We start from the raw sequence: 19,102 nt of genomic DNA, 5'->3' as shown, positions 1-19,102 counted from the left end.
TATAAAACCAAGCAACATGCATTTTCAAGCAAACTTTTCCACTAAATTGTGTGTGCTCCATACTTTTGTGAAAATGAATTATTTTAATGCAATTTGATATTCCCAGGTTTGAGTTACGAGGATATATCACTGTGATTTAACTTTTATGCTGTGCTAAAAAGTTTAATTTATATAAATTGGTATTTATGGTAAAAAATGACCAGTTTCATTCATTTCATTGTAATATTATTACCATCTTGGATTCAGTCTTTTTTATCAGCTTATTTTCCATTTAGCACATTTTGTATTTCTTCTTGGTGCTTATTGATCGTAAACCTCATTGATCTATGCTTGTGCAACTCAGTTTTTGAGTGAAAAGCATCATTTGTGGATACAGTTGAATGCGAAAGTTTGGGAACCCCTTGCAGAATTTGTGAAAATGTGAATAATTTTAACAAAATAAGAGAGATCATACAAAATGCATGTTATTTTTATTTAGTGCTGTCCTGAGTAAGATATTTTCCATAAAAGATGTTTACATATAGTCCACAAGACAAAAAAAATAGCTGAAATTATTAAAATAACCACATTCAAAAGTTTGGGAACCCTTGGTTCTTAATACTGTGTGTGGTTACCTGGATGATCTACGACTGTTTGTTTTGTTTTGTGATGGTTGTTCATGAGTCCCTTGTTTGTTCTGAACAGTTAAACTGAGCACTGTTCTTCAGAAAAATCCTCCAGGTCCTGCAGAATCTTCAGTTTTCCAGCATCTTTTGCATATTTGAACCCTTTCCAGCAGTGACTGTATATTTTGAGATCCACCTTTTCACACTGAGGATGATTGAGGGACTCAAACACAACAATTAAAAAAGGTTCAAACAACCACTGATGCTCCAGAAGGAAACACGATGCTTTAAGAGCCGGGGGTGAAAACTTTTTGAATTTGAAGATCAAGGTAAATTGTACTTAATTTGTCTTCCAGGAAACATGCAAGTAGCTTCTGTTGCTTCCGAAGGGCAGAACTAAATGGAAAAAAATATATATATTTCTGCAAAATAAGAAAAATTTGGACATCTTCATTCTGTTCAAAAGTTTTCACCCCCGGCTCTTAATGCATCGTGTTTCCTTCTGGAGCATCAGTGAATGTTTGAACCTTTTTTAATTGTTGTGTTTGAGTCCCTCAATCGTACTCAGTGTGAAAAGGTGGATCTCAAAATCATTCAGTCACTGCTGGAAAGGGTTCAAATATGCAAAAGATGCTGGAAAACTGAAGATTCTGCAGGACCTGGAGGATTTTTCTGAAGAACAGTGCTCAGTTTAACTGTTCAGAACAAACAAGGGACTCATGAACAACATCACATAACATCGTAGATCATCCAGGTAACCACACACAACTGTAATTTTAGCAATATTCACCAAATCAGACAAATAGACACCAAATCAGTGCATGTTCCAGTTTATTTAATAATATTTACAGAATATTTTTTGACACAATATGCATTCATTTTCTTTTTTTCTTTCTTTAAAGTATACCTTGTTGGTCTGACAAAATATCTCTACCCCGCTGGCGTCCTCTTGGCTCTTCAATAGATTTGGCGAGTTCTCACATTGTCCCAGTGGAGGTTAGTTGTGTATGGCCAAGGAGCCATATTCACAAAGCTTTATCCCCTGAGTTATTTAAGAATATCACAAAGAAATCACACACCAAACTACAGGGCAAAAGAGAGATCATATACTTTGAGCATCCAGAAAAGCATTCAGTTTGCTAATTTGCCTTTGCATGAGAAAAAAAAACAGTCTTGAGGAGCAAGATAACAGCAATAGCTCTTTAAATAACTCCTGAGCGAATCTTTGTGAATAGTGGCTGAAGTTTTACTTTGCTTCTACTCTGCATGTTCGTGGACAAGGGTGCAAGACAGATATATTATATATATATATATATTTATATATGGAAACTTGTGGGTGATTATGAAGAAATGGGTTGTCTTTACACTTTAGCTGTAACTTTCCACGTCTGCACACTATTCATTAAAACTGCTCTTCCTCATGTTTCAGTTGCACCATATTTCAAGGTCATATTCTTAAGTGGTACTTGGTCATCATGTGAAAAGAAATGAAAAACAAGGCTGTGTCTTTGGTTGTATTGATGGCATTTCAGTTTATCCACACTTGTATTTCATGGTATATTGAATTGTGACATCATACACGATTAATATATTTACAACATCTGAGATGGTATTTTCCAGGATATTAGCTATTACCACATAAAATTAGACGACCAAATGAATGAAACCTCCACCCAGTTATTTGACAGACAGCATACAGCTTCTTATTTTGCACTTCGCTATATTTGGCTTCATAATTTCTCACATGTACACCAGCAATGACTTCTTTGTGCTACTTTCCCATTTTAGTTCCTCTTTATTTGGGTTAGTAGCAGATCCAGTGCCCTCGTTTTTACAAAGTCTGCAGAATCAGGGAAAGTAGTGAGAAAGAAGACTTTACAACATAGTATAAGGTACCCCTGGAAGAATAGGGAATAGTAAGATAATTAACACTAACTAAACACACTCAAATGGGTGCTGTATCGTTTGGATCAAAGCAATACAAAACTTGAATTAGCAGTTCCAGTAGTTTTCTTTTAATCTTCAGCAATCCATTTGCTCTTATCCAAGCTTGAAAAATGCATATCTATATTATATAGGTTAATACATATAATTGGCTTTAAATACAGGTATACATTTACAGTACATTAAAAAATTTGAATTGATAAAACAGATTGCGCTCTGTGATGTGATCAGACGAACAAATATATTTTGTTAAAGCAATTTTTCTTAAGTAATTACATCAAAAACAATCCACTGTCTAATGGAAATCACAGTATTACTGTCTTGAGAAACAACAGTAACTAGTGTTTTGTCAGTGGTTGGCTAAACTGTGTGCACAGAGCTGCAATCATTATGTATATTATGAGAGGAAATTCTTTAAGAATATTTGTAAGAAAAAATCTTCCCTTTTTGTACAGCCAAACTCCCCGGAAGACAAACAAAATAGATGTGATTGTGAATTTACAGATAATTACAAAGAATTCAGTTTTGTTAAAGGGAAGTCCTGCCAAACTAAGATATATTTAAGGGTATTCAAGGAGTATTAAAAAATAAATTATATCTATAAGGTTTTACTTTTTTGCCTCAGTGTTAGTAATATTGATCAAGGTAAACTGGATATTAAGTGCTTATATAAAGTGCTGAAATTCAAATGATGCAACCCTTGGCCATTATGTCTAATATTCCCTCATATTCATCCTCTAAAGCACCCTCATAACTACTCAGTTCTCCAAAAATGGCCACAAAGCACATTCTGTGACCACATTAAAGTGTAAATAATGCAAATAATCATGGGAACTGTAGTTAAAAGCTGAAATGAGAGCCTTAATATTGCAATATGCTCAGTCAGTTTGCTTTAGTGTGTGTAATTGCTGATAAAGAGTGTTTAAAATAGAAAGTTACCATTTTTCAAGAAATTTGTGTTGAAAAGAAGTGATATATAGAGAGATAAGCCGTTCATGACACATTGGAGATTTGTAGGTAACCACAGATCTCCGTTTCACTTATCAAATTGGGAGACTGGCCACAGGTGCATCGCCTACATTCTGTCTGAAGGCACCCAGCTAAAAATACCAGGAGCAAAGAATGAATGTAACTGTGGAACAACAGAAGGTCATGGCGTGGCTGTGGGTGTCAGATCTTGCTGTTCTCCAGGTGCGAGTCAATGTGCTTGATCAAGGCATCATCAGGGTAACCAACAGGGAAGATTAGCTGGCACAGCGGGCAGCTCCTGACGTCACCCTCCTCCTCTGTCTCCATCCACAGCTGTAAAGGGCAAAGTCATATGTTTGTAAGCCATAGTGTTTAAAATCCACGTTTTAAAATCTGACAAATACAATAAATGTGAAATGTGTTTTTTATTGAATTTAAACTATATTTTCCTTTTCCAGCTTGTTTAGCACAGATAAGTAAGCCATATGGATTTCTCTGTAAACACTGTGTCTCCATGGTGCTTTCAAAATATTTCTGTGTTTGTTAGAGCAGTCAGACACAGCAATGGCGGCTCAACCAATGGAGTGAGTTTGGGGACGGGGTTATCTGTTTATACAGCCAATAGCAGACCACGGTTGCATTAGAAATCTCCCTTTCAATTTATAAGTTCTCATTTAAAATTAATTGGCCAAACTCTACAGGAAGCTGAATTGAGAATACAGGATGTGGATTTTAAATTAATTATTTGTTATTCGACCCTGGTTTACAAATTTATAGTAAACACAAAAAAGTATATGTAAATTAGGAAACAAATTTAGGTGAAATTTCAAACTTTAAGCCTTTCAAATATTAAGACAGGGCTTAGCAAACCTTTTTTTTTATTTAAAATATTCTTAATTTAATTCTGAATGCTGCACAAGTTTGAGGAATCCAGTCTGAAAACATTACTTTTTAATTCCATTTGGTGACACAACTGGTTTAGAAATTACACACTTCATCTTTGTTACCGTATATTCTCAACATAGGTTCATTGGAAAAATGTGCCTCTACCTACACTTTTGCAAAATGCCAAAAAAATATCTATTTATACAGTTCACCGCATTTTCTAGCTCAAATGAACACTAGTGGAGATAAACACAAACAACTTTTACTCCTTTTCTTTTTTATGATTACAGGGTAAGAATTTTAATTAAGAAATATTTTAGTGTCTTTATTATGTAGAATTTTGTTCTATGGTTCTATGCACAACACTATATTAAAACCTCAAAACACTATAATGCATGATTTATAAACTGATATATTTTGACATTAGCATCACATGGCTTTTTTGATGTAGTAAACTTGCTTGGTAGCTCACCTGGTACAGCATTGCACTTTCAATATGGTGTGCTTGGGGTACGAGTCAGATTTATGTTCATCTGTTTTGGATAAAACTGAACATGCTTTTAGCGCCACTTACTATACATTTCACTTTGAAAGTGTCACGAAACGAGCCAGAAGCAAGGTAACATTTTGCAGAAATGTCATCTCAGGCACATTTCCAATGAGCCTAGGTAGGTTATTCTGGCCACTGAATGTGATTTTCTACTCACATTGATGGACGGCCAAGACTGGGCATGCTCTGCGTGCAGGTATCCAGGCGGGTGACAGCTTAGGGTGTTGGGACGGGAAGGAATGGGGAAAGCGGAACAAGAGACGGGGCCTCTGGAGCTTGATGAGGGGCTCGACACTCCCAGTGTTCGCGGAGGACTGATGGGATGAGGGCAGGACCACTCCTCCTCATCCTCTGAGGACTGTGGAGGCTGTGGGGATGGATGCAGAGGTGCTGGGCTGGGCTGAGGCTCAAAATGCAAGTGGGACATATCCGAGTGGTGGAAAGACAGCTCCCTGGACAGCCGTGGAGATTCAGCCAAACCCCCATCGCCTCCAACCCCGGACTGAGAGCCTTGTCTTTGAACTAACATGTGCTGGCTTCCTCCATGTTGCTGTTGTTGTTGCTGCTGCTGCTGTTGCTGTTGCTGCTTGTGGTAGCTGTCGACATATGGTCGAGGTTTCGGCAAAGTGGACACCGGGTCCAGAGTGAATCGTGGGGGCCGTTGATAAGCCGATGGATCGGCTACTTCAGAGTAACTGCGTCTTCCCTGGAAACTGGCCCTCAAATGGTGGGAAGTGGGCCTGCAGGAATAGGATGCGGGGCCGTCGCTGAGCTCATGCAGAGGCGAGCGACGATGCATGTCTGGAGAGAGACGCTGCAGCACTGGCGAGCGCCGCTGGGGAACAGGCGAATGGCGCTGTTGTATGGGAGAATGGCGCTGTTGGATTGGGGAATGGCGCTGCGGAACAGGAGAATGCCTCTGGTGAGGGACAGGAGAGTGGCGCTGAACTAGAAAATAAACACAGGACATTTAAAAAGTGGGAAAAAAATCAGCAGAATGAATATTAGACAAGATACATGTTTAAACAAACACACTGAATAAATGCTTGAGATCAGTGTTAATCTTGGCAACAAAATAGCTGATGATATGGCTCCTTAAAGTCAGCCTCGTATATTAATCATATACCATAACTCAAACTACTGGTCAGACGACAGACTTCTCTCTGTTGATGTATGTTTTGGCTTTTTCCTAATTTAGTGCGCTTAAACTCTGCCCCTTCTAGCTCACATTCATCTGCCTGTCATTTTTGCCTCCTCCACATCTCAAAATCCAATCAACAACCAATAAATACACATTTTTCTTTATAATAAATCTGTTGGACTTGGATGTATGTCACAACATGGAAGAAAAACCTGTTTCATCATTATGAAGCCTTGCTTTTACAAAGTCAGAATTTTCATTTTATTTAAATGGTATTAATTAAATTGTGGCCAGGAAGTAAGAATTAGAATTAACAAATTCAATAAATATATTTATGGGGTTCCATACATCGTAAATGTAACAAGACGTTTTTTCATCAACAGTAACAAAGACAAGACGAAAAAGGCATCATGACGAAATTTAAACAATTTCAGTTAATATACTGTTGATTAAAAATAATGCCACCACAAGATATTAACATGCATTGATAAATACATACACAAAACATATTACAACTTACATCTGCACAAAATCACATGTGAGTGAACTAAATTATGAATAAGTCAGTGAATAAGCTCTATGTAAAACATGGGCACTGGGTAATGACATGTAGTTTATGTTAAATTTATATGGCTAAATTCATATATAATATGTTTGAATATTTTATTTCATTACTTGTAGCATGGTTCATTTTATTACTGGAAGGATATTTTAAAAGGCGGTGTAAAGAGCACAGTCCCTAATGGACAGATAGACGTCTGTAATGACTTCCTCTTTCCCCTCACATTTCCTCTTTTAGATATTTTTGTATTGTTTTCCTGTGCATTCACTCCAGCACCTGTGATAGGCTACTTATACGCCGCTTTCTGACTAGCAACGGGCACACGAAATGCTGTACAGAAGATACATCTGTCTCTCAATAAAAAGTTAAACGTGCATACACTGAGATTCCTACAATCGTGAGATTGCAATCAGCTATTTAGAGAAATCAGTCCTTCTATCTATGAATCAGTAGGTTTTTTTCCCCCTCCATCTCCGCTTCTGCTTTTTGGTCTGGTTTCCTATATGAAATGGGTTGTGTGGTTGAGAGCAGAGGTGCTAAAAAGATAAGGGGGGAGTTGTTTATGTTCTCAGTCTCTGAAGAGACACTTGACATGAGAGGCGATCAGAACATGTCAGCAAAAACATTCCTTGTGGAATTTAACCAGACAGCAAACAAGCATGCACTGCTAAAAAAAGCACCCGCCTACTGTGCTGAATTTTGATGAGTTTGACAAATTGGCTTTATTACAAAGGAGGTTTATTAAAGTATGAAAATATGATTATTACCTAACCCAGGTCTTCATTACACTACAAGGCAAAAAGTATGAGCATCAGTATGGTCAGGCGTTGGCAGTTCCAACTCATCCCAAAGGACATTGTTGAGTGTCGTGGGTCCAACAGTTAAGGCATTAGAATATAAAGTAATACTATTTAGTGAAATTAAATAGTGATTTCCTTTTTCCAGCCATTTGAAATGGGTTTTTGGAGCTTGTACCTTATTAAGCCAGTTAATTTGTTCTATAGCAGACTCTCTAAACTGGTTGAATCCTGTGGCAAAGCCACATTAAATAAAGTCACTGAGCTCTTTTGACTATACAAATGGGTAATTAGAAGATGTCTATATACTTTTAGATATATAGTGTATGTTCATGACTCTGTAAAGTGTAATTATAGTTGTTCAAATATATATATATGTCTCTAACTGAATGTATAACATTAATGATATATTGAGATCCTTGTCCTCCTACCTGGGCTTGCCGGCTCCTGTGAGGCTTTTCGCAATATCTCTGTCTGTTTTGAGGTCAGAGTCTGTAGCTTGCCCAACTCCTCTGTTAGTTCAGTATAGGCCAAAGCCAGATTTACTCTGTAGAGAGAGCAAGAGAAAAAGAGAGAATGAGAAGGGAGTGAGAAAGAGAGAGACAGAGGGAATTAACTAAACCGTTTTTGTCTCATAACCACCTGTAGTCAAGTTTACCAATAGCAATACTTCAATTAGTTTCATTCTTTATATGTAAAATTTCTATTTAAAAATCTATGTTGGCACACAGATAAAAAAAGCAAAACAAAAAAACTAGGTGCCAGGTGTAATTAACATCATGCTATTACTGCCTGCTAATCAGCTAAGATGGAACTGCACTTCATCAATGCAGCAGTAACACTTAGCATGTTAACATATTACTGTATAACTGACCATGACAATACAATATCAGCACTATTTCCTTAGTACTTAACTGTGTGACATTTAAAAGCAATAATAAGAAGCACGTACTGTAACAATGGTTGACAATTATGTTTATGACACAGTTGGTAACACTATTTAACTGCGATATGTGACGCTCCACCAGTGAGAACATGACTGGCACAGTGAAGAAAACAAATCATCTGACTCTGCAGTCACTCACCATGGCAACCAAATTTCTAAAAAGCCTCAGTCATCACAAAAATTGGCAAGTAATTTCCTACATACCTCTGCAAGCCTTTCGCAGCACTCTGCTGTCTCTTTCTTCAAGCATAATACAGTAACGTTAACACATAATCAATTTTAACCTCTGTGTATTTATTTATGTAAATGGTAGCTAGTCATGCATTAAGCAATCATTCTTTCATTATTGATAATAAAATAAACCAGTGTGATTTATATTGCAATAATGACTGTACATTCATTAATGTTTAGCAAAAAAAAAAAAAAAAAAAGATCAGATTGTGTCTTGGTTCATAATTCAAATGCACAACAATCAAATAAGTCTGACACATTTATAGCCATCAAAAAGTAAGTTTTTTTGGTAAAACATGCCAGCTAATTTAGATGCAGAGAAACAGAAACTATGTCATCGGATGGTCTTTATCTGATTATACATAGACCAAATTCACAAAAATCTTCGGTGCTTTATTATAAAAAGAATCATAGTTTTTGAGATGGTGTTAGATATATCAGGAGAGACATTTCAGTTTTACACATCAGCAGGCACGTGTGACCGATCACTTTTTTAAAATGCGTACATTCACATTAATTTGACAACCACAGATAAGTATATACTGTATATTATAAGTAGTATAAACATCATGCTGTTAAATTAATTTCAAGTCAACACCATCATGGATGTCTTTTTTTAAATATTTTTATAGTAAATGTAAAACAGCTCCCTACTAAAAAATTTAAAATAAATAAATTCAAAAGCGTTTAAGGTCAACTACCATATGTAATGTCACCAATATGTATACTGCACAGTTTGATTAATTGCAAATGGCAATAATGACTAAATATTTTTAAAAAAGCATGAAGAGGGTGCCAAAACTAATGAAGAAGTTCACTGCATTTTTATAAGATGAGTTAAATGAGTCATCTGCCACCAAAGCGGTCTGGTGCATGGTCACATCTCGTCAATTTTCTCTCTCAGTTAGTGGAGGACTTAGCTCTCTGTCTCTTTCTCAGTCCCACACACACACACAAATTACCATATGGCCCAAAAAAATCTGCGTTAGCTGCGTAAGAGAGAACCAGCAGCACAGTAGCATAATCTAGCCTTCTATCTGTTTATATTGAGACTATACTTAATACCAAAGAACAAACTAGCATCATTATAGACAAAGTACTGGAACTTTAGCCTTAATTTGTATTTGTAGACCACAGATCATTAGAAACCACAGGCCAAACAGTGTTAACAAGTGATCTGCTAAGTTATCTTCTGTTGCTGGCCAATGAGCCATAGCATTGAATATTCTTACCATTGTGCTCATTGTGTCCTTTATTTGGCACTCTGAGCTCCTGAGCATCCACAGTCAGGCTCAAGCAGCCATGGCATTCAGTGGTAATGAGTTGTCTTTCTCCTCCATCATTATCGACGCATGAGCAACAACTCATCTGTCCAAGTGCCATCCTCATTTGATAGACACTATCTATCAAAGAAGTATTTACAGCAGATTTAGATGATGTGTGACACTTTTTTTCTCACCTCCTCACATGCTTGCTCACACACACACACACACACACACACACTTGCATGCACAGTATGAATCTTAGGAAATGGCCTATGAATGCATCACCTTTTGGACTGTTCACTGAAACATTCTCTGAATGTGTGAACATCTTCCTATTAACATAAATGAAATGAAACCAGAGTAGTGTCACCTGCATGTCCTGTCTCTTTCTCTGTGTGTGTGTGTGTGTGTGTATGTGTGTGTGTGTATCTATCTGTCTGTCTGTCGGTCTATCTATATCTATCACAGCTCTTGAAGTATGAATAAATGCTTTTGTTGAGCATCTGCAGAACTATTGAGCACACAAAAAAAAAAAATTCCAAGTGGGAGGATGTGTGTGTGTATTTGTGTGATTTTTATCTGAATATTGATGATGTTCTAGTGTAGGAGGGTATGTGGGCTGCTTGAGCGATGTCTGACCTTTGTGCTGAAACTAGTATCTATAATATTCGTCTTCTTTATGCAAACAAATGTTGGCTATATGAATTTATCTTCTATTTTTCAGCAAAACTTCAATCTAAAGCAGCCAAATAACTTAATCAACACAGCCCACGCTGCAGACAATAAATACTATGTAATCAGAAACAAATAAGTACCTTTTGCCAGAGAGCATTATTATAAAAATAATTGCAAAACATCCTTCTCAACCCTTCAAATCAGTATGTTTGCGAGGTAATACTGTTCCATCATTAATAAATAACTATATAAGAACAAATGACTAATGCACTATTAACATTCTAGAAACTATTATTAATTAACAAGAAACTCTGATTAATGATTTAGCAAGTAAAAGAACTCACTCCGCTCAGTTGAATGTGGTAGTTTACTATTAGGTAATCAGTAACTACTATTTTTTCATATATCCCAGAGAACTACTATATACATGTTCATAATTAATGTGAATTATGCATAATGTATAATTAATTCTAAAGTGAAGATCATGATAATCCAGTAGTAATGACTCAAGTTATTACCAAAGTTCTAAAGGAACTACTAATATTCCAGGAGATATGTGAAAATAATGTTCACTTTTTCATAAAAGCATGAAACTTGGTACACTTGTATAGTTCGCAAAAACACCTTGTGGTTGCCATGGCGACCATTTTACTTTCCACAATAACCAAATTATGTATTTTGTGTCATATCTCCTGAACCAAACATGATAACACAGAAAAGGTGATGTCTACCCCTATGTTTTGATGGTCAAGGATAACATGTCACGGTTCACTTACCCACGGTCTCACCTCGTCCCGTGGTTTGTCATGTGCGTGCGTGTTGTACGTGCAGGGGCGTGGCCGAGCCGTCATCCACTCACTCCCTTCAGCTGTGTCTCATCACTGAGCCAGCTGTAGCCCATTTCCTCTACCATAAATACCTCTCTCTCATTCCTCTCCTCTGCCAGATTGTTCTTGATGTCTACCCACGTACAGTGTTCCAGTCTTCTCGTCGTCATCTCGTCATCTGGTGTCCCGTCTGGTGTTCGTGGATCGGAGTTCGTGTTGGTGTCGTCGTGTCCTCGTCTCGTGTCTGGAGTTCCCCTGTCGTCGTTGGGTCTGTCTTCACCTCCACTCCACCGTGTAGCCCATCCAGCTCCTGTGTCACTCCAGTACCACAGTCCTGTCGGTGTCTCACTTCATTTCATCAATAAACCCTGTCATTTCACTTGCATCTTGTTTCCTCTTCCCTTCAGCCGATCATGACAGAACAATCTGGCCATGCTATGGAAGCAGCGAGTGGTTCATCCTCAGCCCTGGAAGACTTCATCGCCCAGAGCATCGACAGGATGAACAATCAGGAAGCGAGCCTGAGTAACACGGGTCGTGCTATTCAGGCTCTTGTGACACAGGTATCCGAGCTCACCCAACAGTTTCAACAGTTACGAGCTACCACTGCGCCACCCACGCCGCCTACTCCTCCCACGCCATCGGAACCCCTCTCCCAGTTGGAGCCACGCCTACCTATCCCGGAAGCGTACGGCGGGGAACCCAACTACTGCAGGGCGTTCCTAACAAGGTGTTCGATGCACTTCGCCCTCCAGCCCCGGACCTTCAGCGGGGAGCAAAGTAAGGTGGCGTTTGCTCTCACCCTGCTCACTGGGAGAGCGGCACTTTGGGGAACGGCGGTGTGGGAAAATCAAGACCCATGCTGTACCTCGTTCCAAGCGCTTTCAGAGGAAATGAGGCGGGTATTCGACCGCGCCGCCGCCGGAAGGGAGGCGGCCAGAATGCTCGCTGATCTCCGTCAGGGTGCGAGGTCAGTCGCTGACTATTCTATCGAGTTCCGCACCCTGGCGGCGGAGTGTCGCTGGAACGAGGAGGCGCAGTGGGACATGTTCCTGCATGGGTTGGCTGACCGCGTCCACAGGGAGATCTACGTCCTGGACCTCCCCACCACACTCGACAAACTCATCGAACTAGCCATCCGGGTGGAACCCATGCAGGTGGGGCGGGCTCGGCTCTCCCGGGAGGAGAAGGACAGACGGAGATCCCTTGGTCTTTGCCTATACTGCGGAGGGGCGGGACATCTTCGAGATAGATGTCCGGTAAAAGACCAAGCCCGACGGTAAGCATGAGGCTACTGTCGGGCGGGATCTCCGCCAAAAAGACCTCATCAACATCTTCTACCCTCCTTCCGGTGAGACTGAGATGGGCTACTAACTCTCACTACAGTCAAGCCCTGCTGGACTCGGGAGCCGAGGGTAATTTTTTGGACTCATCATTAGCCAAGAGACTCAACATTCCCACCAAACCCCTCACTCACAAGATTTCTGTTTACGCCCTCAACGGCCAAGAGCTTCCCACCATTGGCCTTATCACTGAACCCATCACACTCATCACGTCAGGCAATCATTCTGAAACCATCCCCTTCCTTATCATGGACTCACCCCTAGCACCCGTCGTGCTCGGCCACCCCTGGCTCATTTCCCATAACCCTAAAATTGACTGGCATCACAGAACTATCACCGCTTGGAGCAATCAGTGTCATAAGTCCTGTCTTGTGTCTGCTTGTCCGTCTGTCTCTGTTTCTATGTTTCAGGAGGAGGCAGTGGATCTGTCAAACGTGCCCGCGGAGTACCAGGACCTGAGGGAGGTATTCAGTAAGTCTCGAGCAGCTTCTCTTCCTCCGCATCGTCCCTACGACTGTGCTATAGATTTACTGCCAGGTACGTCTCCGCCTAAGGGCAAATTATATTCGCTTTCTGTTCCAGAAAGGGAGGCTATGGAGAAATATATTTCTGATTCTCTAGCTTCTGGGTTCATCCGCCCTTCCTCTTCTCCAGCGGGGGCGGGGTTCTTTTTTGTGGGGAAGAAGGACGGATCCCTGCGTCCTTGCATCGACTACCGAGGGTTGAACAACATCACGGTAAAGAATACTTATCCTTTGCCGTTGATGTCTTCAGCCTTCGAGAGGTTGCAGGGAGCGGCTATCTTCACGAAATTGGATTTACGTAACGCTTATCATTTGGTCCGCATCAGGGAGGGGGATGAATGGAAGACTGCTTTTAACACCCCTAGGGGGCACTTTGAATATTTGGTCATGCCCTTCGGGCTGTCCAACTCCCCAGCGGTCTTCCAGGCACTCGTCAATGATGTGCTGCGAGATATGGTCGATCAATTCATATATGTTTACCTGGATGACATATTGATTTTTTCTTCATCTCTCCAGGAGCATGTGCAGCACGTCCGACGAGTGCTTCAGAGGTTGCTAGAGAATGGGCTTTTTGTCAAGGCGGAGAAATGCGCGTTTCATGCACAGTCTGTTCCATTTTTGGGATATATCGTGTCGTCCGGGGCGGTGCGCATGGATCCTGACAAAGTCAAGGCTGTGGTGGATTGGCCAAGCCCAGATTCCCGTAAGGCCCTACAGAGGTTTCTGGGTTTCGCCAACTTCTACCGGCGCTTTATTCGCAATTTCAGCCAACTAGCCGCGCCTCTGACTGCCTTGACCTCCCCCAGAACCACGTTCAGGTGGTCTAACGCAGCCGAGCTTGCGTTTACTAAACTCAAGAGCCGCTTTGTTTCGGCTCCCATCCTCATAGCCCCTGATTCCTCACGTCAGTTTGTGGTGGAGGTCGATGCGTCAGAGGTGGGGGTAGGTGCAGTTCTTTCCCAGCGCTCTTCCACGGACGGCAGGATGCATCCCTGCGCGTTTTTATCCCATCGTTTATCGCCAGCCGAACGCAATTATGACATTGGTAACAGAGAGTTGTTGGCCGTCAAGCTAGCGTTGGAGGAATGGCGTCACTGGTTGGAAGGGTCAGGGGTACCTTTCATCGTCTGGACCGATCATAAGAACCTAGAATATATCAGAACTGCTAAAAGATTGAATTCCAGGCAGGCGCGGTGGGCACTTTTTTTCGGTCGTTTTGATTTTTCTCTCTCGTACCGCCCGGGTTCCAAGAACATCAAACCCGATTCTTTATCTCGTATTTTTGACAATTCCGAACGCCCGTCAACTCCCGAGTGCATTTTACCCGAGACGCTTTTCGTCTCCGCTCTGACATGGGAGGTCGAATCGAGGGTCAAGACGGCTCTAGAAGGGGTAATGCCTCCGCCCGGTTGCCCACCGAATCGATTATTTGTGCCGGAGGAATTAAGGTCTGACGTTATCCAGTGGGGCCATTGTTCCAACGTGGCTTGCCATCCAGGAGTCAATCGCACCGGGTTTTTGGTCAAGCAACGATTCTGGTGGCCGCGCATGGCTCGCGACATTCACAGTTTTGTTTTGGCTTGCTCGGTTTGTGCCACTGGTAAGACTTCCAATCGGCCCCCAGATGGGTTACTCCAACCGCTGCCTGTGCCTTCGAGACCCTGGTCCCACATCGCGCTAGATTTTGTCACCGCCCTCCCGCCCTCTCAGGGCAACACGGTTGTTTTGACCGTGGTGGACCGATTCTCGAAGGCAGCACATTTCATTCCCTTGCCCAAATTACCTTCAGCCAAGGAGACAGCGGTAACTGTCGTAGACCACGTCTTTCGCTTACATGGCCTCCCGGTAGACGTGGTCTCCGACAGGGGTCCCCAGTTTGTGTCTAAGTTTTGGCAAGAGTTCTGTAGATTACTGGGAGCGACTGTCAGTCTGTCCTCTGGGTTTCATCCCCAGAGCAATGGCCAGACCGAGAGAGCCAACCAAGATTTGGAGAGAGTGTTGCGATGTCTGGTCTCCAAGAATCCTTCCTCTTGGAGCCAGCAGCTTTCTATGGTGGAGTACGCCCACAATGCATTACCAGTGTCATCCACGGGCCTGTCTCCGTTTGAATGTAGTTTAGGGTACCAGCCACCTATTTTTCCTAGTCTGGAATCCGTAGTCGCGGTCCCCTCTGCTCACGCCTTTGTCCAGAGGTGTCACCGCACTTGGACCAGAGCCCGTGAGACTCTACTCCAAGTGGGGGCGCGCACCAAGGCCAAGGCCGATCGCCACCGGTCGAAGCCTCCCGTTTACGTCGTTGGTCAAAAAGTGTGGCTTTCTACTAAGAACATTCCTCTCCGCTCCGTCTCTAATAAGCTCGCGCCCAAATTCATTGGCCCGTTCACTGTCACCAAGATCATTAGTCCGGTGGCAGTCCGCCTCAACCTTCCTCCAGTGTACAGGAGGATTCATCCCGTCTTTCATGTGTCCAAAGTTAAACCCGTTTTTCATTCCCCTATTAACCCGCCTGCTCCGGTTCCCCCCCCGCCGCGACTCGTAGACGGGGAACCCACATATTCGGTAAACCGCATACTGGACTCTAGGCGGAGGGGACGCGGATTCCAGTACTTGGTGGACTGGGAGGGTTACGGTCCGGAGGAGAGAAGTTGGGTACCTGCGAGAGACATACTGGATCACTCTCTGATCGATGACTATAATCGACAGGTAGGAGCACCTGGGAACGCCAGGAGGCGTTCTTAGGGGAGGGGTACTGTCACGGTTCACTTACCCACGGTCTCACCTCGTCCCGTGGTTTGTCATGTGCGTGCGTGTTGTACGTGCAGGGGCGTGGCCGAGCCGTCATCCACTCACTCCCTTCAGCTGTGTCTCATCACTGAGCCAGCTGTAGCCCATTTCCTCTACCATAAATACCTCTCTCTCATTCCTCTCCTCTGCCAGATTGTTCTTGATGTCTACCCACGTACAGTGTTCCAGTCTTCTCGTCGTCATCTCGTCATCTGGTGTCCCGTCTGGTGTTCGTGGATCGGAGTTCGTGTTGGTGTCGTCGTGTCCTCGTCTCGTGTCTGGAGTTCCCCTGTCGTCGTTGGGTCTGTCTTCACCTCCACTCCACCGTGTAGCCCATCCAGTTCCTGTGTCACTCCAGTACCACAGTCCTGTCGGTGTCTCACTTCATTTCATCAATAAACCCTGTCATTTCACTTGCATCTTGTTTCCTCTTCCCTTCAGCCGATCATGACATAACAATGATACCATATACAACAACATAAACTGTTCAAGTGAAGAGTTAATGGTGAAATCAGCAATGAGCATCACAGTATCACAGCAATAAAAGTCCATATTATGGCTATTCATTTTTTTTCTTTCTTTGATAATTAACTAATATTTTATTCAATAATACATTAAAATATTTTTTTCAAGAATACTATCATATATTTCAGAGATATATAAAAAAAATCATCTCAGGTAAGTGTATTTCCAATACATTCTTGTTCTCTCTCAACAATGCTCTAACATCACACACAGATGGCAACGCAATCAGGTGAACAGTTAAAGCTTAATTAAGTGACTTTATGAGAAGTATTACAATGAAATCTCAGAAGATGCAGAATGAAATTTCAAACATATTTCATGTAAATTTAATTTACAATCACTCTCTGGGGCCAGAGTTGTCTATTATGTTGTCCACAAGGTGGAATCCAGAATCCTGCATGCGGGCGCTGTACACACAGGTGAACCGCTAATATTTGATGTAACAGGTGGAGTAATATTTATGTGTAGGGTGAGGTGTGGGTGCGGGCCGGACGTTGACAAGCACGTGCGGCTTGCGGGTCCAATAACCAAGACTATTTCGACTCGGTCCAGTACACGCTGAGCAATGTATCCAATCGCGCTGCCACTGATTGACAGCTGTAGTGATTATATTAAAGGGGGTGCTCTTTGCTTGCTTTCTGTATTTAATCTATTCACAATTTGAATAAAAGTTTTAGTAAATGAGTTTTTTCTACCTCATATAGGAGATTTAATGCAGGTGTGGTTCGGGTTGCAGTTTTTATGTCAAATGGGTCGGGTATAGGATTAAATTGGTGTTGCTGTCAGATAAAGTGTCGGGTGTTCTGTTAATTACTGCGATTGTGGGAAGATCATTTCACCAGCCAGGAAAGGTGAACGAAAATGCCTCTCTGATGTTACCACAAGGCATCACTTACTTACAGATCTCAGGCTTCTGGAGGGGATGTAGATTAATAAGAGTGAGGAGGAAGTAGGAGGGTGCTGAGCCTGTGGCTGTTCTGTACGCAAACATCAATGTCTTGAACTTGATGTGAGCCGCAACCTGTAGCCAGTGCAGGGAGATAAAGAGAGGTGTGAATTGGGCCCTTTTGGGCTCATGGAAGATCAGTCATGCCACTGCATTCTGAAACATTTGTCGAAGTTTGTTTGCGCATGATGGAAGTCCAGCTAGAAGAGCATTGCAATAGTCCAACCTAGAAATGACAAGGGCCTGGGCAAGAAGTTGTTCAGCATGCTCTGTTTGGAAGTGCCTGATCCTCCTGATGTTGTGCAATGCAAACATGCATGATCGAGCTGTCTTTACAATATGGTCCTTGAAGGTCAGTTGGTCACCAAAGAATAATTTTTGATGAACCTAGCAGGATGATGAAATCATGCTGTAGAGTTGGAGTGGCAGGGAAAACGAGAAGCTCAGTCTTTGCCAGGTTGAGCTGCAGGTGATGTTCCTTCATCCATGTCGAGATGTTTGCCAGGCAGCTACTGAGATCCATGCAGCTACTATTGGATTGTTTGGTTGAAAGTAATGATAGAGCTGTGTGTCATCAATGGCAGAATTTGGTAGCATGTGCTTGTATAATGGGTCCCAGTGATGTAGTGTATATGGTGAAGAACAGATGGCCAGTGGCCAGAAACCCTGAAAGACCTACCTGTGAGATAGGATTCAAACCAGTGGAGTGCAGATGGAATGACAGGATAATCTGATTATTCACAGTGTCAAAAGTGGCAGACAGATCCAGCAGAATAAGAACTGATGATTTGGAATCAGCTTTCTCTAACTGCAGGGCTACAGTGACCGACAGCAAAGCAGTCTCAGTTGAACGGCTGCTGCTGAAACCCGATTGGTGAACGGTCAGTTGGTCATTCTGTGAAAAAATAATGTAACTGTGTCTATAAAGTTGTGAAGCAAATGGCCCATTCCATTAGAATAACAAAGGAACAGCATTCCTCAAGAACGTCTTGTAGATTGCAGGATCTCCAGCGGGAAGGTCCTAACAGTATTGTTTCTAGCCCTTTTGTCTTCTGGTATACAATTATATCCCACAGTCAGAACTTTGGGAGAAGCTAGGATTCATACAAGGGTTAAGATTGTTTGAAGGAAGACATGCTAACATTGCTATTGAAGAACTGCTACACTACAATCTTCAATAAATTCTTCTCCCCACAAAAAGTTTGGTCAAGTATACTTAATTTTTTATATTAGAGAAATCTATTACATTGGTGAGCCACCCAAAAGACTGCTCATCAAAACGGGAAAGGGAAGGGAAAGGGAGCGTAGGTTTTGCCTAAAAGTACCTGGTAGAGGAATTGGTGGCACACATTTCTAATAAAGAAATGAGCAGAGATGTCTAGAGGTTTTACCAAATGTTGTCTGTGATACAATTGCATGTGTAAATTAAGTCAAGCTGGTTGCTGATTTGTCAGTGCTTGTGGTGCTAAGCCATTTGAGATTGAATGAAGCTAGGAGTGAAAGTGGAATTCTGCAGTGTAAGGCTTCTCCAGATGGATTTCTAAGTCACCAAAGACTACAAGTGGACTGCCATCCACAGAGAA

At 41.9% G+C, this 19,102-nt stretch overlaps 1 protein-coding gene across 1 annotated transcript in view; it reads right to left on the bottom strand.

Moving 5' to 3' along the window:
- Positions 1–1,472: 1,472 nt before the first annotated feature.
- LOC306858067 (TANK-binding kinase 1-binding protein 1-like) overlaps positions 1,473–19,102 on the bottom strand; it is a gene marked incomplete at its 5' end in the record, with an annotated part of 36,706 nt that continues 19,076 nt past the window's right edge. The window contains 3 exons of the mRNA XM_079398446.1: positions 1,473–3,851; positions 5,111–5,901; positions 7,885–8,000. Coding sequence (XP_079254572.1) covers positions 3,720–3,851; positions 5,111–5,901; positions 7,885–8,000 — 1,039 coding nt within the window. The 3' untranslated portion in view covers positions 1,473–3,719. The remainder of the gene's footprint in view (positions 3,852–5,110; positions 5,902–7,884; positions 8,001–19,102) is intronic.

The sequence above is a fragment of the Barbus barbus genome (genome assembly GCF_936440315.1).
Source record: "Barbus barbus genome assembly, chromosome: 38".
NCBI lineage: Eukaryota > Metazoa > Chordata > Actinopteri > Cypriniformes > Cyprinidae > Barbus > Barbus barbus.
Note: the sequence above shows the minus strand (reverse complement) of the source record. Positions and strands in the feature narration are given on the sequence as shown.